Source organism: Microchirus variegatus, assembly GCF_963457635.1.
Source record: "Microchirus variegatus genome assembly, chromosome: 2".
NCBI classification, from domain to species: Eukaryota; Metazoa; Chordata; class Actinopteri; order Pleuronectiformes; family Soleidae; genus Microchirus; species Microchirus variegatus.
In genome coordinates this window covers 4,536,747-4,561,104 of record NC_139803.1, presented here as the reverse complement: position 1 = coordinate 4,561,104, position 24,358 = coordinate 4,536,747, and the positions used below count along the sequence as shown (strand labels likewise).

The following is a 24,358-nucleotide window of genomic DNA, read 5'->3' as shown; positions in this document are numbered from 1 at the left end:
GAGAGATTTGGGAGCTCTTGGTGCTTTTCACTGTTCACTTTGGATGTGGAACCTTAAATGTTGGCGTATAAGGGAATTGAACCCAGAATCTCATGATCCTGATGACTGCTCCTTAACCAGTTGAGCTAACTTCATACTCTTTCTTTCATTGTTCGAACTCCTACTTACTGTTTGTGGTTGAATATTGTATTTAAAAATCAGCCAATGCAAGATTCAAACCCATACTCACAAGAATCAGGGATTTGAACCCACAATCTTAGGATTCTGACTACTGCTCCTTAACCAGTTGCGCTAAGTCCACAGTCTGTATGTCCTTTTTCGAACTCCTATTTACTCCTTCTGGTTGAATATTGTATTTAAAAATCAGTCCATGCAAGATTTGAACCCATGCTCACAGGAACCTCAGGAACTTGAGTCATTCTCTTAGTCCCGTGAGCTACTTGTCCTTGAGAGGTTTTTCTTAAAATGTGAAAGTGTTTCAAGAACCCATGACTTCAACGTGTTGAACTATATAATAACGTCCGTCCGGCACAGACAGCCAAACAGTTAGTGTAATGGTTTAAACACTTGTCTTTGGAGCAGGAGAGCAAGGTTCAATTCCCACTTGAAACAAGTACCTTTATGCATGACATTTTTCTCCCTGTGTGACTGGTACACACACACTGAAGTCTGGTTGTATGACCATCAACACTAACTTTGGGGGTGTTGTGGCGAGTGGGTGTGGGGGGTAATACACAAACACATGGAGAACATGCAAAACCACGCGCAGGAATGCCCATGTTCCAACCGGGATTCGAACCCTGATCCAAAGAAAGGACTGTAACATTCTTCACAAGAGTGCTCAACCAGGTGAGCTATTGGTCCTTGAAAGGATTTTCTTAAAATGTGAAAGTGTTTCAAGAACCCATGACTTCAACGTGTTGAACTATATAACAACGTCTGTCCGGCACTGACAGCCAAACAGTTAGTGTAATGGTTTACACACTTGTCTTTGAAGCAGGAGAGCAGTGTTCAATTCCCACTTGAAACAAGTACCTTTATGCATGGCATTTTTCTCCCTGTGTGACACGCACACACACTGAAGTCTGGTTGTATGACCATCAACACTAACTTTGCTTACACACACACACTAACAGTGGGGGTGTGGGGGGTGGTGGTGTGTGTGGTGTGTGTGGTGTGTGTGGGGGAGTGGGGGTAATACACGAACACATGGAGAACATGCAAAAGCTCATGCAGGGAAGCCCATGTTCCAAACGGGATTCGAACCCTGGTCCAAAGAAAGGACCGTAACATTCTTCACAAGAGTGCTCAACCAGGTAAGCTATTTGTCCTTGTGAGACTGTCACAAAATTTGGAAGCCTTTAAATAATAGAACATGCCTCCACATGTTGGACTATACAATAACGTCCGTCCAGCACAGGCAGCCAAACAGTTAGTGTAATGGTTTACACACTTGTCTTTGGAGCAGGAGAGCGGGGTTTGGGTCCCGCTCAGCACGTTTATGCATGCAGTTTTTCTTCCTGTGTGACTGACACACACACATTGAAGTCTGTGGGGGAGTGGGAGGTGTAATACACAAATGAACATGCAAAATTACATGCACGAAAGTCCTTGTTCTAGGCGGCAATCGAACCCCGCTCTCCTGCTTCAAAGACAAGTGTGTAAACCATTACACTAACAGTTTGGCTGTCTGTGCTGGACGGACGTTATTATATAGTTCAACACGTTGAAGTCATGGGTTCTTGAAAGACTTTCAAATTTTAGAAAAAACACACAAGGACAAGTAGCTCACCTGGTTGAGCACTCTTGTGTAGAATGTTACACTCTTGTCTTTGGACCTGGGTTCGAATCCCGGTTGGAACATGGTCTTTCCTGCATGGGCTTTTGCATGTTCTCCATGTGTTTGTGTGTTACCCCCACTCACCCACTCACCCACACACACACCCCACCCGCCCCCACACCCACACCCACACGTTCTCCATGTGTTTGTGTATTACTCCCACACCCCCACTGTTAGTGTGTGTGTAAGCAAAGTTAGTGTTGATGGTCATACAACCAGACTTCAGTGTGTGTGTGCCAGTCACACAAGGAGAAAAATGCCATGCATAAAGGTACTTGTTTCAAGTGGGAATTGAACACTGCTCTCCTGCTTCAAAGACAAGTGTGTAAACCATTACACTAACTGTTTGGCTGTATGTGCCGGACAGACGTTGTTATATAGTTCAACACGTTGAAGTCATGGGTTCTTGAAACACTTTCACATTTTAAGAAAAACCTCTCAAGGACAGATAGCTCACCTGGTTGAGCACTCTTGTGAAGAATGTTACAGTCCTTTCTTTGGACCAGGGTTCGAATCCCGGTTGGAACATGGGCATTCCTGCACGTGGTTTTGCATGTTCTCCATGTGTTTGTGAATTACCCCCCACACCCACTCGCCACAACACCCCCAAAGTTAGTGTTGATGGTCATACAACCAGACTTCAGTGTGTGTGTGCCAGTCACACAGGGAGAAAAATGTCATGCATAAAGGTACTTGTTTCAAGTGGGAATTGAACCCTGCTCTCCTGCTCTAAAGACAAGTGTGTAAACCACTACACTAACTGTTTGGCTGTCTGTACCGGACGGACGTTATTATATAGTTCAACACGTTGAAGTCATAGGTTCTTGAAACACTTTCACATTTTAAGAAAAACCTCTCAAGGACAAGTAGCTCATGGGACTAAGAGAATGACTCAAGTTCCTGAGGTTTCTGTGAGCATGGGTTCAAATCTTGCATGGACTGTTTTTTAAATACAATATTCAACCAGAAGGAGTAAATAGGAGTTCAAAAAATGACACACCGACTGTGGACTTAGCTCAACTGGTTAAGGAGCAGTAGTCAGTATCCTAAGATTGTGGGTTCAAATCCCTGATTCTTGTAAGTATTGGCTGATTTTTAAATACGATATTCAACCACAAACAGTAAGTAGGAGTTCGAACAATGAAAGAAAGAGTATGAAGTTAGCTCAACTGGTTAAGGAGCAGTCATCAGGATCATAAGATTCTGGGTTCAATTCCCTTATACGCCAACATTTAAGGTTCCACATCCAAAGTGAACAGTGAAAAGCACCAAGAGCTCCCAAATCTCTCAGGGATGTGTGGCGTAGTGGTTTGGTTCACAACCGTAAGGTTGTACCGGTCCGGTGGTGGCTGGTTCGATTCCACCTCGCAGTCCCAAGAGATTACTCACTGGTGGTGGTGTGGTGGTAGGAGAACGGGGCTGGGCTTGTGTCCCCCCGGAAATTCACAGACATGAGAAGAGGGGGTTATGATGTTTTATTTCACAAATTTTTTCCCAAAAATGCATAAAAAAACTATAAAAAAATGACAGGGGTTCACTCCCTGGACAGTCCACCAGACAGTTGGGGTCCAGGTGTCCAGTAACTGCTGCTTAAAAATCATCCACACATTAATTAGACTTGTGTGTGATTAATGTGTGCACATCATTTTTTACATGTTAACATGTGACTAGTGAAAACCACATTCACCTGTTTGCTGCTTTTTCAGGCTGAAGCCAGTCCAAGTCAACTGCAGCTGTTTGGAGCTCTTCAGTGTTGGGATGTTCACACAGAAACTTGATCAACACTCATTTATATTCAAACACTTTAGGTGATCCATGTTTACGTGACTGTACCTTGTAAATATTGTTCACTACTTGACTCATATTTGAGCCACTACACCGACTAAACACAGACAGCTGATTTTGGACGACATAGTATAGTATGAAGTTCTTGTAAAATGTTGGATGACATAGTATAGTATGACATTTTTGTCAAATTTTGGACCCAAAAAATATTTTTAAACATTTTTCAATTTTTGGTCGACATAGTATATAGTATGACATTTTTATGAAATTTTGGACCAAAAAAAATCGTTCAAAAAAAATGGACAAATTGGACTAAAAATCTTTTTTACAATAGAATTGTTAATTTTTGGAAGTATAGTATGACATTTTGCCCAATTTTGGACCAAAATGTATTTTTTTTTAATTGTCAAATTTTGGACGACAGTATAGTATGACATTTTTGTACATTTTTGGACAACATAGTATAGTATGAAATTTTTGTCAAATTTTCGACCAAAATTTTTTTTCACAAAGAAATTGTTAAATTTTGGACAACATAGTATAGTGCAGGGGTCACCAACCTTTTTGAGACAGAGAACTACCTTAAGGGTAAAAAATAATATGGAGGGCTACCATATAATATTTTTATGTTTGTTTACCATTTAAATGATTAATATTATGCATTCAACTGCATACACATTCATTCCAGTGCTTACTCCTAACGATTACCAGTTTTCATAAACAATATCAAAGATATTTTACTGAGCGATCATACGGATACATGCAAATGAGGTGAAGTGAAGTGAGCCCGCGGGCACCACGTTGGTGACCCCTGGTATAGTGTGACTTTATTGTCAAATTTTGGACCAAATTTTTTTTTTAAATAGAATTGTTAATTTTTGGACGACATAGTATAGTATGACATTTTTGTCAATTTTTGGACAACATAGTATAGTATGACGTTATTGTCAAATTTTGGACTAAAAATCTTTTTTACAATAGAATTGTTAATTTTTGGACTACTAAGTATAGTATGACATTTTTGTAAAATTTTGGACCAAAATTTTTTTTTCAAAGAAATTGTAAAATTTTGGACTAAAAATCTTTTTTACAATAGAATTGTTAATTTTTGGACGACTAAGTATAGTATGACATTTTTGTCAAATTTTCGAACAAAATTTTTTTTCCCAAAGAAATTGTAAAGTTTGGACAACATAGTATAGTGTGACTTTATTGTCAAATTTTGGACCAAATTTTTTTTTCCAAAATATTGTCAAATTTTGGACTAAAAATCTTTTTTACAATAGAATTGTTAATTTTTGGACGATATAGTATAGTATGACATTTTTGTCAAATTTTGGACGACATAGTATAGTATGACGTTTTTGTCAAATTTGGTGCAGTGAGCTAAACATGGATCATCTAAAGTGTTTAAAGATAAAAATGAGTGTTTATCAAAAGTTTGTGTGTGAACATCCCAACACTGAAGAACTCCAAACAGCTGCAGTTGACTTGGACTGGCTTCAGCCTGAAAAAGCAGCAAACAGTTGAATGTGGTTTTCACTAAAGTCACATGTTAACAATGAAAATCAATGCAGACACATTAAACAGAGGCTCTGTTGACAAGTGCTGTTAACGTCCGTCTGAGGTGATGAAATCACAGGTGAATCCTACTTTACTGCTCTATAAACAAATACACATGGACACCATTTGTGTTCTAGTGCTGCAACTAATCATTGTTTTCATCATAGCGCTGTCAGTATAACGCAATATATGATTTTTCAAATATAGTGAAAAATCGTATCATGGTGTCTCTGATGATTTTTAAAAAATATATAAAACAAGTAGGTATGCAATGATTACTGCATTTTTAAACCATGACTAAATTAATTGTCAAATACTTTAAGAATCAATAAACTGTTGTTGTTTCTTTAATGTTGAACATGTTCTGGTTTCTTTGTTCCTTATAACAAAGAAATAATTAAAACAGAATAATTTTTGTCTTGCGGATAAAAAAAAGAGAAGACATTTGAGAATTATCAATTCCAGGTTTGAGAAACATTGATGAACATTTTTCAAACGTTTTCTGGACCAAACAAAGAAAATAACATGAACATTTCCTGGATTCTTTGTCTTTCTGTAACAAACAGAAAACAACATCATTTGTATGTGAAGACAAATGAAATTAAAGGTGTTTGTTTACTGTGGAGCAGTGACGTTAGCGTTAGCATTAGCATTAGCATCAGCATCAGCAGCAGGTGTCATGTGAACACCTGTGATCAGATCACTCAGGTCGGATGTTAACAACAGTTGTAAACAGAGCGTCAACAGAACATCTAAGAAATGTGTGGATCATTTTTAAGCAGCAGTTACCACATGTTTGTCCCCGCTGCTCCTCGTCCTCCTCCCGGGTGTCTCCTCCTGCTCCTGCTGGCTCCGCATGGCAAACAGGAAGTGGAAGATTCCAAATCCATTTATGGAGAGGGGACGAAGGGAGGGAGGGAATATCACGTTTGTCCACAGGAGGGCACTTTCAACAGTTGGGCAGCCATAAGTGTAATATCATGTTTGTCCACATGAGGGCAGTTTCAACAGTTGAGCATCCATGAATCAAATGTCCATAAAAAACGTTACTTTGAGAGTTAACATGTTTTGAAATGAACTGCAGAAAACAAGCTCACAACCTTATCTGTGACTACATCATCATCTCTGTCATCACTAAACTTTGTCGTGAACCGTCTCAGTTGAGCAGCCATGAATCAATATTCCTCTACATGTAATATCTATTTTTGTCAAATGATTGACCAAACATTTTTTTTCCAAAAAAAAGTCACATTTTGGACGACATAGTATAGTAAGTTGTTTTTGTCAAATTTTGGACCAATTTTTTTTTTCAAAAAATGGTCACATTATGGACGACAAAGTATAGTAGGAAGTACTACATAGTATAGTATGTCGTTTTTGTCAAATTTTGGACCAATTTTTTTTTTCAAAAAATGGTCACATTATGGACGACATAGTATAGTTTGACGTTTTTGTCAAGTTTTGGACCAAAAAAACGTTTTTCAAAAAAATGGTCAGATTTTAGACGACATAGTATAGTATGTTGTTTTTGTCAAATTTTGGACCAATTTTTTTTTTCAAAAAATGGTCACATTATGGATGACATAGTATAGTAGGACATACTACATAGTATAGTATGACGTTTTTGTCAAGTTTTGGACCAAAAAAACGTTTTTCAAAAAAATGGTCAGATTTTGGACGACATAGTATAGTATGTCGTTTTTGTCAAATTTTGGACCAATTTTTTTTTTCAAAAAATGGTCACATTATGGACGACATAGTATAGTTTGACGTTTTTGTCAAATTTTGGACCAATTTTTTTGGAAAAATATATATTTTCAAAAGAAATTTTGCACGACATACTATATTATGAAGTTTTTGTCAAATTTTTTATGGCCTTGTATAGTATAACGTTTTTGTCAAATTTTGGACCAAAGATTTTTTTTTTTTTTTTTAAATTGTCAAATTTTGGACAACATACTATACTTTGACTTTTTTGTCAAATTTTGGACAACAAAAAAATAGTGAAAAAAACAACATACTATACTTTGACCTTATAGCATGACGTTTTCTTTCAAATTTTGGACCAAATTTAAAAAAAAATAAAAAAGCGGTAAAATTTTGGACAACATACTATAGTATGACTTTTTTGTAAAATTTTGGACCAAAGTTTTTTTCCCCAAAAAACTGTCACATTTTGGAAAACATGCTATAGTACAGGCCCTTTGAGGGTACCCATTATGCTAATGTGGCCCGTCAAATTTTGGACGACATACTATATTATGAAGTTTTGGTCAAATTTTGGACGATATGCCATAATATGACATTTTTGTCAAATTTTGGACGGCCTTGTACAGTATAACGTTTTGGACAAATTTCGGATGACATACTATAGTTTGACTGTTTGGTAAATTTTGGACGACATACGATTTGACTTTTTGGTCACATTTTGAATGACGTAGTATACTTTGACTTTTGTCAAATTTTGACGGTGAGGTGACTTCATTAAAAAAACAAAAGGTAACTTAAAATGACTTGAAGAGTCAGCATCACCCTGAACAAGGATCCATTGAAAATTATTAACGCACCACTTAATTAAATGTATTTTTATGAAATATTGAAATTGAGGAAATGAACCATTTGCACTGACTCACTATGACAGTGGGAGGGAATTTGAGGTGACTTTTCAACTACCGTTTTTCAAAAACTATTCAAAAACCATACAGTTAAATTACTTGAAATTTGCTTTAATAACATTCACAGTCATATTAATTTTTGAAATTGAGAAAATGATCCATTCACACATAAACTAAGCAAGATAAAGATCTGAAAAAATAAATTCAACAAAAAAAGGGGTCAAATTTAATCCAACTCTGTAATAGAATGTGAATTAAACAAACACAGCAGCATTGTAATTGTTTTAAGCTTTACCTATCACGCGTTTATAAATGTTAAAAATGAAAATGTTATTTTTCAGTGACTTGCTCCACAGGTTTGATTTTAATGTGGATGCCATTGAGTGAGCGCAGCACCAGCCTAGGAATTAGCTTAGGTTTCTGCGTGGGGTCCTCGAGCAGGTGATACCTCTTCAGCGTCAGGGCCACCGCCACCTTCATCTCATTCATGGCAAAGTTCTGACCAATGCAGTTTCTGTTGGGAGAAAGAGATCACGAGAGACATTGTGCGTCAAACATGAGGAATTCAAATAATAACATGAGAGGTGAGAAAGAATGTGAGGAGACACATGTGGCAGATGCAGATGATCGTTTTTCACTTTAACCCAAGGACACCATTGCTGGGTGAAAACAGGCAGCGAATAAATGTATGTGATTTTCATGGGTGTATTTATTATCTCGGGTAAAAATGATGGTGTTTTGAATTTGAGCGATAATGTTCTAGGGTTAAGGCAGATGTGTCAAACTTAAACTGCATTCCACCGGCAAAGTAATAGTCATGTTAGGGCTCGTCTATCTAGAGATCTTAGAAATAAGGGTTCCAAAAGGGTCCCCCTCCAAGGGCTGAAGTTCTACCTGGAACCATTTGCTTCTGAAAAACCCTTTTCCCTGAATAAAGGGTTTTAAAAGGTTTCTTGGTGGAAACCTTCAAAAAGGGTTCTCCTATGATCAGGGGTTCTCAAAGTGTTGATACCTGAGGGCCAATTTAGGAACCCAACATTGGACTGAGGGATCGCCACAGAAAAAAACCCCAGAAAGAAATCCCATTTGTAATAACTTTAATGACCAGATTGCAGTTCTACAGTTTAGCGTTAAGTAATATAAGCGTTAATATAAAGTAATATAAGCGTTGATATAATAACGCTTTATCATTTACTGAGTAATTACCCAGTATTTTGACCATTGTCCTAACCTTCTAATTACAGGTTAATACCAAGTAACACATTTCTGTTACCATATATTTACTGGGTAAATAGCTAGTAATTGGGGGCTGTAGCTACCTGCTTATTACCAGCTTATTACCCAATAATACACTAAAATTCACCATATAGAAACCAGGTAATTGGGCCCGCCATTGGGCCCCGGGCCGCACGTTGAGAACCAATGATCTACACCCTTAGAAATAAGGGTTCCAAAAGGGTCCTTCTCCAAGGGCTAAAGATCTACCTGGAACCATTTGCTTCTGAAAAACCCTTTCCTTTAATAAAGGGTTTAATAAAGGTTCCACCTGGAGCCAAAAAGGGTTCTCCTATGAAGCTGAAGAACCTTATATGGTTTACTTAGCTCTTTAATTTCTAAGAGTGTATTTATCTATTTATTTAACTTATTCCATTTTAAAATAAGTAAAAACTGGACTTCTGTGACACTTTTTGCCCACTTACATATTTAGATTATCCTTAAAGGTGCATTATGTAATAAATCTAAATCAACTGGCCATAAAATCCTCCTAATATGTGACAGAGACTCAGGAATAATGTTCATATAACAAACTGAACTCACCAACAACAACAGTACAGACAAAATATTTGCATTAAAAAAAATATTTTGCAGACTGCAAATCATGTTTATGTTTTGAAATCATGTTTGGGCGTCATGTGGCGCCACCTACCGCCGTCTACCAATCATTGCAGTCAGTAGAGTCTCAGCTGCCGAGCAACCACGGGTTGCCAGTTACGTCGGAAAAACGAAACCTAAAAGACCTCGGTATTTGGAGTTTTGAGTGTAGTAACCGTTTTTGGCCACATGCTTACATATGGCGCCTTTAACAGTCCATGATATGAACCATGAAAACCTAACCTGCCGTGTTGTGAGTGACGCAGTCACACGGTGTCATGTGTAAACAAACCTTGATCCGGCCGAGAAGGGCACAAACGTGTGAGGCGACCTGTTGGAGATATTCTCAGGTCGGAAGCGTTGTGGATCAAAGACCTGCGCGAAGAAAGAAACGTCAGTCAGAGTCAGGAATAAATCACACACCGAACCGTCCACTTTATTTTCGATTCAGATCAGATCTCACACGTCAATAAGAGACGTTGCTGCCTGCTACCACCAGATAATAAAACACCACTCCCTCACTCTGACGTAAGTAAAGGTTATTCATGCGTTCATTTGATCAGGACTGTATCACTGCACCTCACTTCTGTCAGAACTCAGCGTTCTGTTTTATCAGATCAGTCTTTTTTTTTTTAGAATAGATTTTTTAGATATTTACTGGTTGTAAGAGTGCGGTTCAAAAGACGTAAGTAAAGACCTAAAGTCAACAGTCCCTGCCCGTTTCCTTTTCCTTTTTCTATCCCACCACCACCCCCGTCTTCGGAGGCCAACTTTATTTTTATTTATATAATGGTTTTTAAAAAAGGAAACAAAACAATTAAAAAAAAAAAAACTAACAAACAAAAAAAATATATAGTGACTTTTATTTTTTTTGTATTTTCTTTACTAAGTTTATATAGTTTTTTAAAAGCTATTTACAGTATTTTATTGTTCTTTACATTTTATATTTTCACATACTTTCTAATTACAAGGTTTTTCCATGTTATTTCTTTCATTTTGAAAAAAAATGTTTTGAACTCATTTTTCATTTTCTCATTTTTTGTTGGTGTCAGATTATTTATAACATAATGGTGATAAACACTGGTTGGAAGGAAGGGCCCCCTGGGAATTTTTGCTTAGGGCCCCTACAGACTCTAGAATCGCCTCTGCATAGAGACAGACAGACAGAGAGGAGTTATGAGTGTGTGGTTGGTGTATCTGTAAGTTATCATTAGTCCCTGCCGGTTTAAATCACTGGACGCCACTACTTCACGTCTCCTCGTGGTGGCGCTGTTGAGGCTGGCTGAAGAAGAGGGAGATTACAGCGGGGTAACGGAAGCAAAAAAAACGACAACGTTAATGCTCCATCCATAGACTCCATCATCGAGGGCAGATTCCAGGTCAGTCTTTTACAGACTTTTCCTGGATAATCATTCATCTCGGGCTGCGGTTCATTGTTTCAACTGTTGACCTCACAGGTTTGGTGAAAACAGGAAATCAGCTCAGTGACCTGAACATTTGGTTAAAATGTGTGATACGTTTACAGAATATGGCAACTTAAAACGGCTAAGTAGAACCATATAAGGCTCTTCGGCTTTTCCTTATAGGACCTTTTTATAAAGGTTCCACCAGGAACGCTTTTGGAGGGTTCCACCAAGAACCCTTTTAAAACCCATTATTCAGGGAAAAGGGTTTTTCAGAAGCACATGGTTTCAGGTAGAACCTCAGCCCTTGAAGAAGGACCTTTTTGAAACCATTTTTTCTAAGAGTATAGAGGAGGAGATTGGTGTTGGCTAAAGAGGTTTAGGCCTAAGCAGAACAGCAGCAGTAGTAATACTAGTAGTATATCACCTAGGGCCAGTTGTTCAAAGGTAATCTGATCGGATTTCGGTTATAGGATTGGATCAAATCTGAAATAAACCCCCCCAAACAGATTTCAATGACTTTTTGATTTTGAAACTGTCAAAAATAATTTCGCACAATTGCATCCTTTACTACGCGTCCAGTCAGTCCCTCGTTCTGACAGAACTCCAGAGGTTGGTCTGGTTCTTCAACACGCTCGGGTGCATCGTAAAAAGGGTCATAAACAGTGTTGTTTTTGACAAACGTCTTAGTCTTAAGTCTTCTGGACGAAAATGCTTATTAGTTTTAGTCACATTTTAGTCACTTCACATGACCACACCGTCACTGAATGTAAACATGGCTAAACATGCTGCTAAACAAACACACACATAATGAAATTGACGTTAGCGTAACAAAAGCTAACTTTAGCCACTACTACTAGCTACTGTGTCCAGTTATTGTCATGTCCTGCTTTCTTACTGCCGCTAAATAATCCATCCGTTTGTTGTAGTTAGCATAAAGATCGCTAGCTTAAAATGGGGGGGTCGTACCTATGTTCCCCGGGTCCTATGTTCCCCGTTTTTCCCAAAAAAGGTCCACTTTGTATGTGACAGGGGAACATAGGACCCTTTTTTTGAAAAAGGGTAGGGTTAGAGAAAGGGTCCTATGTTCCCCGGTCACATACAAAGCGGGGAACATAGATACGGTCCCCTTAAAATGCTAACGAGTCCACTTACATAAGTGTCGGGTTATTATAAATGGAAGTGGACGTTTATGTTTTTATGTTTCGTCTCAAATATATAATAAACACTTAAAGTGATCCAATGTTGGATCTTCTACCTGTTCTTTACATAGCTGGTAATCCGGATTTGGTAATCCTGAAAACGGTGTATCTGGATCAGGGTGATCCGATCCAATGTTGCTTTGAAAAACCGACTTAAAAGTAAGATCTGCAAAAAAATGGGATTTCCAAATCTGTAATCATAATTTTGATCCAGATTACATTTTTTTGAACAACTGGCCCCTAAGTGTAGAATGTGCAATTCCTCCAATAGCTTCGTATATAACAGCACTTCATGTAAAGTTGCTGTATAAATAAAGACTAATATGATTCGGTTTGTCGGTTTGACTGATTTTGTTGTTTGTGCCGAACTCTCACCCTGCTAACTGACACCGGTGGGAACGTGAGAGCGTTCCATTCAGAGATTTTGCAGATCAAAACAATCCTTGCCTCTATATTCACTTACATGTGGGTTTTCCCATACATCTGAATTCCTGTGAACCGCAAAGAAAGATATTGAAACTCTGGAGCCTGTATTGAAAAGAAAAAAAAAGAATAGGGATTAGGATTGTGTCAAAACAAGTTGTACGACATGAACCTGAATAAACAATACATACAGCTACTACCAGCTAAATGCTTTGCCACAGAGAAATATGATCTGTTCCACCTCTAACCTCTCAATGACATCATTGTTCATGATCAGGGCTATTCAACTAACATTTCAAAATACTACTATTTTGTGTTGCATGTGCAGTAAACGCATACAAAATGTTATAAATTATTTGGCACTTATTTATTGAAATGGCTGCTAGTTTTGTGCTAAAAATGTCAATAACAAAACCACCAACATTCAGGTACAATACAATGTGTGTCTAGTGCAAAAAGGGTCACAGTTACAGTATCACCAACATTTAGAATACAGTCACAATTGGCTCTGACAAAATTAGAGGTAACAATATAAACTTTAAAATTAAGGTGCAATGGCCACAATAGGCTATTTTTGCAGAAATATTTGCCAAAAAGGGAAGCAAAGTGTCACAAAGTGCCAGAAATAGGCGAAGCTATATACGGTTTTATTGGCTTTATAATAATACATTCATTATTTATGGGTTAATGGGCCGCGGGCCGGTCCAAATTGCTTGAAGGGCCGGTTCTGGCCCCCGGGCCTTAAGTTGAATAGCCTTGTTTTACAGGTTCATGCTCCTTTTCCCTGGTCACAGACACGTGCAGTGTAAATACACACACACACAGATATAACATTAAAAAACAGAACCAAAGACTATCATGTCACACACTCTTAGAAATAAAAGTGCCAAGGAGAACCGTATAAGGTTCTTCGGCTTGTCCTCATAGGAGAACCCTTTTTGTAAAGATTCCACCTGGAACCCTTTTGGAGGGTTTCACCAAGAACCCTTTTAAAACCCCTTTATTCAGGAAAGGGTTTTTAAAGGGTTCTCTGGATCAAAATGATTCTTACCAGAATCATTCGTGTTACCAAGCAAATGGTTCCAGGTAGAACCTCAGCCCTTGTAGAAGGACTCTTTTGGGTGCCTTATTTCTAAGTGTCGACTATCTGCTCTGCAGAGTGCACAGCTGAGTACAGGAAGAGACATAAAAACAAACAAAGCACACACCAATCATTAAGAATGTCAACAGAAAGAATCACAGCGACTGCAGCCTCAGCTGACCTGGCTGGAGCCGCACTGCACACTGGCTGTGTGTCAGGAGTCAAGAGCAAACCCTACCCACCTGTTAGCTATGTAAGCAACCGCTGACAGTGAGCAACAATAAATAAAAGAATAGTCTTCATTAAGGGGCGGATTATTCTCTGGCATACAACGGATAAAACAAAACAGCAGAAAACACATATATTGAACTCTTGACTCTGTAGTTTGGCCATAGAGTGTGTAACAGAAGACAAGTTCCGTCGTCACAGGAAACTACTAATACTAATACAATAGTATCTGAAATTTTAAAATATGCTTCCTTGTGCATTTATTATTTATCAACATCACTTATATGCAGAGGTGGAAAAAAGTACTAACATATTGTACTCAAGTAAAAGCACCAATACTGTGATGAAATATTACTCAAGTAGAAGCAAAAGTAGTCATCTGAAAATGTACTCAAGTAGAAGTAAAAAGTAGTTCATTTGAAATGTACTTTAAGTAAAAGTTACAGTAGAAATACGACAACGGGTCAGAAATCGCAAAACTATTTTGGAGCTCACGCACCCGGCGCGAAACAGGATATTACGTCACTTTTGGCCACGCCCTCTACGTTCACGCGCCAGTGCTAACGGTGCTAATCGCATCATCATTCGTCTGGTTCTGGTGTATATTTGCGCCCCCTGTAGGTCTTCATTCATTGTGCTGAATTTTTATTTTTTTACTCAGTAACGGATAGGATTTATAAAGTAACTAAAATAAAGTAGAGTAAAATACAAAATCCTGATTTTAAATTGTACTTAAAAAACACAAAATACACACAAAAAAAGTATTCAATACAGTAACTTGAGTTGATGTATTTCGTTACTTTCCACCTCTGCTTATATGTGTCAGTATTTTTTTTTTATATGTACGTCGGCTATTTAAATGCGTCAATCCTTTATTTTATTACTCGGACTTTGACCCCACTTTTCTTGACGTCTTCAGGGACTGGAGCGCTGTACATCAGCAGTGCAGGGTCGGAGCAAGTAAGGTTTAATTAACCCTTCAACCTGCTAAACCACCGAGTATTTGAACACTAGAAATCACTTGTGGAACTTTTCACGGGCGCTTCTTCGTGCGCCTTATTTACTCGCTGAAAGGGATACTTCACCGATTTGAATGTGGCTTTGTGTTGCTAGAATAGCAGTAGTATTTTTTAGAGAATGTGCTTCCCTCCCTCAGTTTTTCCCTGACTTGTAAAAAAAATCTGTTTTCCCTTATCTATGGAGTTAGATTTGTGTCTTTATTATTCAATCAAAAAAAGTTTGCTTCAATCAAAAAACATTTTCAATCAAAAAAACCTTCACTTCAATCAAAAACCCTTTTCAATCAAAGAAAAAAAATGTTTGAATGCTAAAATATATTTGAGACTCAAAAAAATGCATTTGAACACTGTTTTTCTTTGATTGAAAATGTTTTCTTTGATCGAAGTGAAGGTTTTTTTTCATTTAAAGAAAAACAGTGTTCAACAGTGTTTAGCTCAGTAAAGATACCAACTGACGCAACATTTTGGGCTGCATTAGCTATATTAACTTCACAAAAATGTTCAATAAAACACCTTCTCTCACATATGAAACCACACACACACCTGCAGGGACAGTCCTTCCATCAGAAAAGGTCATGGGTTTGGTGATTTGTCTGGCTATTCCTGGCACAGGAGGGTAAAGGCGAAGGCATTCTTTGATACACATTGTAGTGTATGGAATTTTATTGAGATCCTCCCTAATATAGGACAAAAAAAAACAATGATAGATTATTCACATCATCATCGGATAGATACACACTTAAATCAGCACAGAGAGCAGCAGAGAACACAGACGTACCACTCCATGGTGTCTCTGTCACGCAGAACGTCAGTGATCTCCTCCCTGCACAGCTTCTGGTGTTCTGGGTGGCAGGCGAGACCGTAGAGGATAAAGGCGATGCCACTGGCCGTGGTGTCGTGACCCTCGAACATGAAGGTGTCCACTTCTGCTCGGATTTCTTCATCTGAAAGGCCGTTCTGACTCTCGTCCTGAAAGTCAAGATAGAAGACAAACATATAAAACTCCAGAAAAAGTGTTGTTGAGTGTGTAAAATCAGCATTTCTGCCATGCTTTTTCAGTGAGCTTCCATGTCTCGAAACTGTTCTCAGTGATGTGACAGTGCCTCATTCAACCACACTCGGTCCTAGAAAATGTTTTCTCACAACGCAGAGACTAATATTTGAAGCGGAACTAGACCGGAAGTTCCAATTAACGCTGTTTTTTAGTGTGTATCTGCGTCATTACCTTGTTTAAGAAGCCCTGAAGGTTCTAAACAAACAGTTCAGCCACTGCTGAGAACGCTGTGTTTTATTGTAATCTCGGGCTCAGAGAGATCTCTGAAAAAACCAGGTCCGGTTACGTAAACAGCGGTTCTCCTGAACAGCACATCGTCCTGCTCCGGGCACTAGTCCGGGCACATCCGGTTGCGTACACTGAACCGCAGAAGAAGAATAACGTCCGTTGTGGAGGTGTTTCACGAGCGACAGTGTCTTCTGACTCTGGGTCTGACTCCGGGTCAAAGGTCGTCAAAGGGACTGCGGCGGGGAGTCGTGAAGAAGCTATTTTTAAACACTGTTAAAACAATGTTTTGATAATGAGGAGCAGTGCATCCACCGTTCCAGAGGGGGGAGCTGCGCTTCTGAGAACGGATGTGCTGGATAGTACTGGCCAATCACAAGACTCTGTCTTCTGGGGGTGAAAGTTCACTCTGAAATCTCGCAGCAGAAAAACAGCGTCAGAAAAGAGGATTTCTATCGGCTCGTTTACAGCAACTAGGAGGTTTTTGACCATAAAAACAAGTTAATGTATGTAAGTAGACCTCCATAACTTATTTCAGTAAAAACAGCCCTCAGGCTCCGAGTGTTGGGGGGCCCCCTATCGGCTCGGGGGCCCCAAGCAGTTGCCTGCCTTGCCTGTTCCTAAACTGCGCCTCTGTTCACATCCATCTGTTTGTGCTGCATGTAAACTTCCTCCCAACTATACCTGTGTCTGTACCGTGTTGAATGATTCATTTTCTTATTCTTAAAATAACTTTTCCTGTGTTATTTTAACACTTTACATCTCATTGTACACCCATGTCTTACCCAATACGCACGTTGTATATTAACACTACACAAGAGTACACCTACAAATACTTCCTACAGGCAGTTCACAAATAAATGCAAATCCTAAATCCAACATACTCTTGCAGAGAGAAGGATGTCCAGAAAGTCCAGGATCCTCTTGGATCGAACACGTTCCAGCTCCTTTTCTCCCTTTAGCGCTTCCTTTCTCTTTCTTATGACCTCCGCTTTAAAAGACAGGAGGACAACGATAAGTTGTTTGACGAATGTTTTTCACGGTTACTCGTCAAACCACGTGCTGAGCTTATTTACCTGTGTGTCTGTGCGCGATCCTGCACGCTTTCCTGAACCTGAAGCCGGATGGGCTGAGGTGGAAGACGAGGTCGTTGTGGTACGGGAAGAACCTCACGCGCCAGTTAATCAGATTAGCCAGGTCATACACTGCTTTGATGTAATCGTTTTTCCCACTGAAACAATAATGTTTAAACGTTAGACGAACCAATAAGACAATAAATGTTAGTTGCTGGCTTAAATGTGTATTAGGCAACATTCAGCCTAATAAGAGATGAGAAAACATTGATATAAGAGAAGAGACAAGAACATTTGGACATCAAAATCACAGTTCAGGATGTCTTCTTTTCAGGGTTGCACAATATTATTGTATCAGCCATCACCAGATTTGCAAACTTACAGACAAATCTTTCAATTAATATTTGGCAAACTCAGCAACTCCCCCTACTGGCGACACAGAGAATCAATACATAAAACCAAACGGTTTATAAATAAAATATTAAGATATTAACACTCTAACTCAGTGTTTCCCAACCCTGGTCCTCAGGGAACACTGCCGAATTCTGCAGAAGCCTAATAACAAACTTTTGTATTTAAAAAAAACCCAAAAAAAACTAAAACGTTTCAACTTTTGTCGTTTTTTAAAATTAATATTTCGACTTTTGTCAATTTTTTTTCAAAAATGTCAATGTTTCAAAAAAATTATATTTAAATTTTTTTTTTTTATTAATGTTTCAACTTTTGTACATTTTTCCCCAAAAATGTAATGTTTCAACTTTCGTCAATTTTTTTTTTCAAAAATGTAATATTTCAACTGAATCAGGTGTTTTTGGAGCAGGGTAACATCTAAAACATGGCAGGGTTAGTGTTCCCTGAGGACCAAGGTTGGGAAATACTGCTCTAACTAACATTATCACTCCTGTAATACAAATATTTGACTTTTATATGTAAAAAAAACACAGCATTAAATAAAATAAACAAATAGTTAAATAATAATGTAAATCAACAGAGGCACCTGGAACAAGGTCATAAAAATGGTTTATAAATAAAATATAAAGTTAAATAATCACATCTGACAACTGTGTAAAAACTGTGAAAAAGCTTTGGTAAAAATGGGGAGAAAAATTCTAAATAAACTACAGCAATCTAAACTATTTTTTTTAGTTAATTGCACTTGGGGGCCCTCTGGTGGTCACGGGGCCCTAAGCAGCGGCTTAGTTCGATCATGCCTCGGGCCGGCCCTGTTAGCTTTAAAATGTACAATCAGATATTAGCAATCACAACACAGTCTGTCTTCTGGGGGTGGGATTTCAGTCTGAAACACCGAGGCTGAGGAGAGCTTCAGTGAAGAGAGATTTCTATCGGCTCGTTTACAGCAACTAGGAGGTTTTTGACCATTAAAACAAGTTATACGTATGTAAGTAGACCTCCATAACTAACATATATGTGCAACAGCTTGAGCTTTAAGTAAAGATTCCAGGCTTTTTCAGACCGCTTGCAGAGCCCGAGAATACAATAAAACCCAGCGTTCTCAGCTGTGGCTGAACTGTTTGTTGCCAAACCTTAGGGCTTCATAATCGAGGTAATGGCGCAGATACACACCAAAAAACATTGTTAATTGGAACGTCCGGTCTATGGGAGCTTTAAAGGGACACTGTGTAGTATTTATGGGTTTAGATGACCCAAAATCCACTTTTATTATACATATTATGTGCTCCTGCATTGTCTAGTCGCTGCTGTATAATAGTTTTTGTTTCATTTTCGTAGTGTTTCAAAAAGTCATGTAAAATAACATGGTCGCGGGGCCGCTGTTGCATTGCCACGACGCCATGTTTCTACGGGAGCCTGCAAGGACAAACCCGAGAGAACAAATCGAGTGCCGAGACGGGTCTGAGAGAGCGGATCTTTTTTACGCGTTTAGAACGGAGGAGCACACGTGTTTGACAGCGGATAAAGGAACACCAGTACCTGACCGTACGCCCGCACCACGGAGAAAGACGACGAGGACGACATTTGACCGGCTGAGGACACCGTAGCGCTCAGGGAAGGGAGGGGGTGAGCAGAGGAGCAGTTCTTTGTTGTAAATGTCAGCCTCTCCTCTAGATGTCCCTATAAACTACTGACTTCACCTTTAATGTATTGTTGTTCATTAACTTTAGTCTCTAATGCGACAGTTGTAAAGCAGTAAAGGTGGAAACTGTGTATGGACTCACCCTTCAGTTTGACAGTTGCTGTCGTAGCTGAATGCACATTTCAAAATGCTGTCCAGCGTCATCAGGCTCACGTGATCAAACAACTCAAAGGATTCATTTGTGTTTGCATATCGTCCCCATTTGTCCTGGCAACAGTGAGAGAACGGACACGAATGACATCTCTGCAACTGTCAAACAACCCAGTTATGCACGATTTGGATTTACACACACACACACCAGCATTGTTGTAGCAGTGTCTGACATCAATGTCACATATGATTTTAAGATATCATAATGGAACCCTGGCGTCAGGAGACGCCGGCTGCGAAACCACTTCTGGCCGTTTGAGATCAGTAAACCATTACCTGAAAACGGTCACAGTTAAAGAGTAAGAGTGAGTAAAGTTTAATGAGAAAATCCGGTAAATATGTAAAGCAAGTCAAAGGTAAAGCAAGTCAAAGGTAAAGCAATATCTTACCAATCCAGGGCTCAATAAATCCATAAAAGATGTCATCTTTAGGTTCTGTTAGGAAACAAACAACAGCCGTGTTGCCTTCACCTTTCACTGGGTGGTAGAACAAATGAAAATGTAAACACACCTGTTGTTGACAGTAAGGTTTTCACATAATCAGGGTGGTAAACGGTGAGGGAACACACCAAGGGACCAAACGCCATTGGGAACGCACAGGGATACTGTTCTGCCCACTTCAGGATCAAGTCAAAGTCAGTCCCGTCTTGTTTAAACTGAAAGAACAAAAAAAATTAACATATGTGAGTTATTTGGTTAAAGGTTATTTATTAATTTTGGCCAAAATAAGAGGTGTAGTGTGACCATAGGAAGGTCATCTTTGACCGAGGTGAGTTTGGTGACTCTACAAAATGCACAGTGGCAAAGTTATTGAAAATTATTTCACAGAAAAATTCAGCTAAATTGTTTAAAAGCAATTTTGTCCAAAATAGGAAGTGTAGTGAGACCATGGTGAGGACATATTTTGTCTGTGCTGATATTTAAAAAAAACTACGATTAAGAGGAGTTAACCTATTGATTTTTTCCCCCAATAAAATATATATTGTAAATAGGCCAAGTCATCATTTCCATAATTAGCACGTGTAGTATGTTGATAGGGAGGCCATAGATGTGTGTAGTGATTTTGGAGTCTGCATAACAGTGGAGTTATTGATTATTATAGGAAGATATTACTGATTTATACCAATAAAAAAATCACAAAAATTAAAAAAAGGCACATTTTGACAAAACAGCTGTTGTAGTATGACCATGAGGAGACCCTTGGTGTGTGTAGTAAATTTGGACTCTCTGTACTGTATAACAGTGGAGTTATTGATTAATATTGGTAGATATTACTGATTAATACCAATACAAAATCACTAAAATTTAAAAAAGGCACATTTTGATAAAACAGCTGTTGTAGTAGGACCATGAGGAGACCCTTGGTGTGTGTAGTAAATTTGGACTCTCTGTACTGTATAACAGTGGAGTTATTGATTAATATTGGTAGATAATGATTTATACAGATAAAAAATCACTTTATTCAAAAAAGGCACATTTTGACAAAACAGCTGTTGTAGTATGACCATGAGGAGACCATTGGTGTGTGTAGTGATTTTGGAATCTCTGCAATGTATAACAGCAGAGTTATTGATTTTTGTTTGCAGCATCTTGCTCTTGTGTTGCAATTTGTAGACGGTCCCTGGGCACTCGCCTCACACCCGTCTCGCATAGAGAATAATGTTATTCTTCCAGCCCGGAATTCAGGTCTGTTGGATGAAAATGTTACTGTAGCTCATTAAGTACACAATTCTGATTGAGAAGAGACTACGCTTGGGTTTATAGAACGTTTCGTTTACAAGCTATTGAACTCGAAAGTCCGAATCTGTCAATATCTTTCCAACTTTACCGAACTACTTGATGATGTGGTCCAAAACTGCACCATGCGATATGATGTGCTCATATATTTCAGCTTAATACCCAGTAATGCACATACCAATGCACTTTATCAATATAAACACGGTTGTTGTTGTTGTTGTTGTTATTGATTTACCTCGAGTATATTTCCAAACAGCCAGTGTCTCGGCGGTCCGGGAAAGTGTTCCGTCATTCGAAACTGGGCTCTTCTTTGGACCCAGAGGAGGCGTAACTTAGAAACGACGACACCGAGACAAAGCAGAGCTAACAGGTGGTGAAGGCGAAGCCAACCCGGGACAAACACCGCGAAGAGCTCGGATAAATCCATGCCCGACTGTCCAGGTCCGGTGCCTCCGTTGGAGGTGACACAGGGAGAATGAAGCAGTGATTCCAGCTGCGCAATCTGGCGGTGAATGGAGAGGTGGGTTCGGCTGCAGCCTGGAGCACTCACGACACGCCCCCCTATACGCAACCTTAGCTTATTTGAGTAAAAACGCATGTTTTTGGGCCGGTTTAATGGAGCTGTCCATTAAAAAGTATATTATTAGTGCTGGGCACGTTAACGGCGTTTTAGGCATGACGAGTTTCCATGACGACGGACCGGAAAAAGACGCGCGTAACGTCATGTTTTACGTGCCTCCCGATGTCCAAGGCGATGTTTACCAGTTAGCTCAGTTAGCTGCGTTAGCTTCTTTAGTGTCGTTTAGCGTTAGCCTACAGTGGAACAGTTGGAGCGGTCTGTTTAATAAAGGAAAAGAGCGGCGCTATTAAATAAGTTATAACTAGCGTACCTGTGTACTGCGTATGTGTGCCTCTGTTTTTAAAGTTTAGCGTCACTTTAGAGACTCATTTTAACAAATCAGGAGTCACGTAAACATGACGTCACGTGCGTCTTGTTCCGGTCATTTGCCACGGAAACGGAAACATGCTATTAACGTTAACGCCCAGCACTATATATTATAAATAATTTTTTATGATTTTTTTTTGTTATTATGTAATATTCGTGAAATAATCAGAATTACTCGATTTTAGTTTTTTTTTTTTACAATTAATACAAGTATGTGATTTTTTTTAGCTTCTTAAATGTGAATATTGTCTGGTTTCTTTGAAAAAAAATAATCATTAAAACTAGGTTCCAGGTTTGATCAACACTAAAGGTGCATTATGTAATAAATCTAAATCAACTGGCCATAAAATTCCTCCTTATATGTCACAGAGACTCAGGAATAATGTTCATATAACAAAATGAACTCACCAACAACAACAGTACAGACAAAACATTTGCATTAAAAAAAAACTATTTTGCAGACTGCAAATCATGTTTATGTTTTGAAATCATGTTTTGGCGTCACGTGGCGCCACCTACCGCCGTCTACCAATCATTGCAGTCAGTAGCATCTCAGCTGCCGAGCAACCACGGGTTGCCAGTTACGTCAGAAAACGAAAACCTAAAAGACGTTGGAAATTGTGGTACTGAGGCCATCTCTGCCAAGATGAAAGTCTGTGTGAGTAGTGAAAGAGCATTTACATTTATTTTTAAACATGATTTAACTCTCTTCCGTGTAGGCTACTGCACTTTATTTACATTTTTGAAACAATACAATGTGCACATATATCCTCTTTTATGTCATATCGTATAAATAATCCTAGTGGGCCGCCATTTTTTGGTCCCCGTCCGGCCCTGCTGCTATACAGGGAAAAACACGGTAAAAATCATTTGTATCAACAAATAAAACCTTGAAAAGTAATATCAATATACAGATGTAAATAAAATAAAATAAAATAAAATAAAATAAATAAATAAATAAATAAAATAAAATAAAATAAAATAAAATAAAATAAAATAAAATAAAATAAAATAAGACAGTGAAATAGAAAATATGTTAAATTAAATAAAATAAACAATACGATAAACAATAAAAAATAAAATACAATAATAAGTAGACAATCTGGAAATATATACAATATACAGTGAATGTAAGTATAAACAAATGAAAAGAAAAGAAAAGAATTAAATGTATTCAGTAGGTAAGTTAGGCAAATATTTGAGAGAATAAAATTAATTATATATGAGGATTAAACAGCATGAACAGCATGAACAGGTTAACATGCAAATGCAACACCTTCACAAAAACAATGTGGGCAAACAAACACCACTGTCATTTTCCATTTAGCATTGACTGTTAGACCACTTCCGATACATCAGAAACTTATCTGAGAGCCACCGATGTCACTGTTGTGATCCTTCAGACGTGCGTGTATGCACAAGTGTGTCACCATGCAGAAAGCCATCGTTCTTTGTCTGTTCTTTTGGAAATACTCCACCTCTGTCTCAGAAAACAGTAAGTAACCAACTGCTTTGTTAATATTAGCATGTGTTTATTTATTTCATTATAGCAACAACGCTAATTTACGTCTGTAGTCCCCTAGGCAGGTAACACATTTAACAGAAGATAAAACAAAAACAAAAGGCAGAAACAACACTATGTGGACAATCTACTGATGGAGACAGCTCTGGTTTAGAGCTGCAACTAACGATTATTTTCGCAATCGATTAATCTGTCGATTATTTTCTCGATGAATCGGTTGCGCCAGAAAATGTCAGAAAATGTTAAAAAAACACATTGATCGGTGTTTGTCAAACCTGGAAATGATGATGTTCTCGAATGTCTTTGTTTTGTCCACAAACACAAAATGATTCAGTTTTAATGATTTCTTTGTTATGTGGAGCAAAGAAACAAAGAAAATATTCACATTTAAGAAGCTGAAACAATCAGAAATCTTGTTTTAATCATGAAAAAAAAGCTTCAAACCGATTAACAATTATCTAAATAAAACAAAACAAAAACAGAGTTTGGATGACGAAGGATGATTTTG

The 24,358-nt window shown here is 38.3% G+C and overlaps 1 protein-coding gene across 1 annotated transcript; it reads right to left on the bottom strand.

Annotated features, from left to right (window-relative positions):
- Positions 1-8,026: 8,026 nt before the first annotated feature.
- Positions 8,027-21,929, bottom strand: cyp4t8 (cytochrome P450, family 4, subfamily T, polypeptide 8). The gene is made up of 12 exons (XM_083910766.1): positions 21,618-21,929; positions 20,157-20,301; positions 20,036-20,080; positions 19,795-19,922; positions 19,579-19,703; positions 17,387-17,541; positions 17,195-17,301; positions 15,810-16,000; positions 15,575-15,708; positions 12,744-12,808; positions 9,968-10,050; positions 8,027-8,317 (listed from the first exon to the last, which is right to left on the bottom strand). Exons 1-12 carry the CDS (start codon positions 21,807-21,809, stop codon positions 8,134-8,136), a joined length of 1,554 nt encoding a protein of 517 aa, XP_083766892.1. The 5' UTR covers positions 21,810-21,929; the 3' UTR covers positions 8,027-8,133.
- Between the last annotated feature and the right edge of the window lie 2,429 nt (positions 21,930-24,358).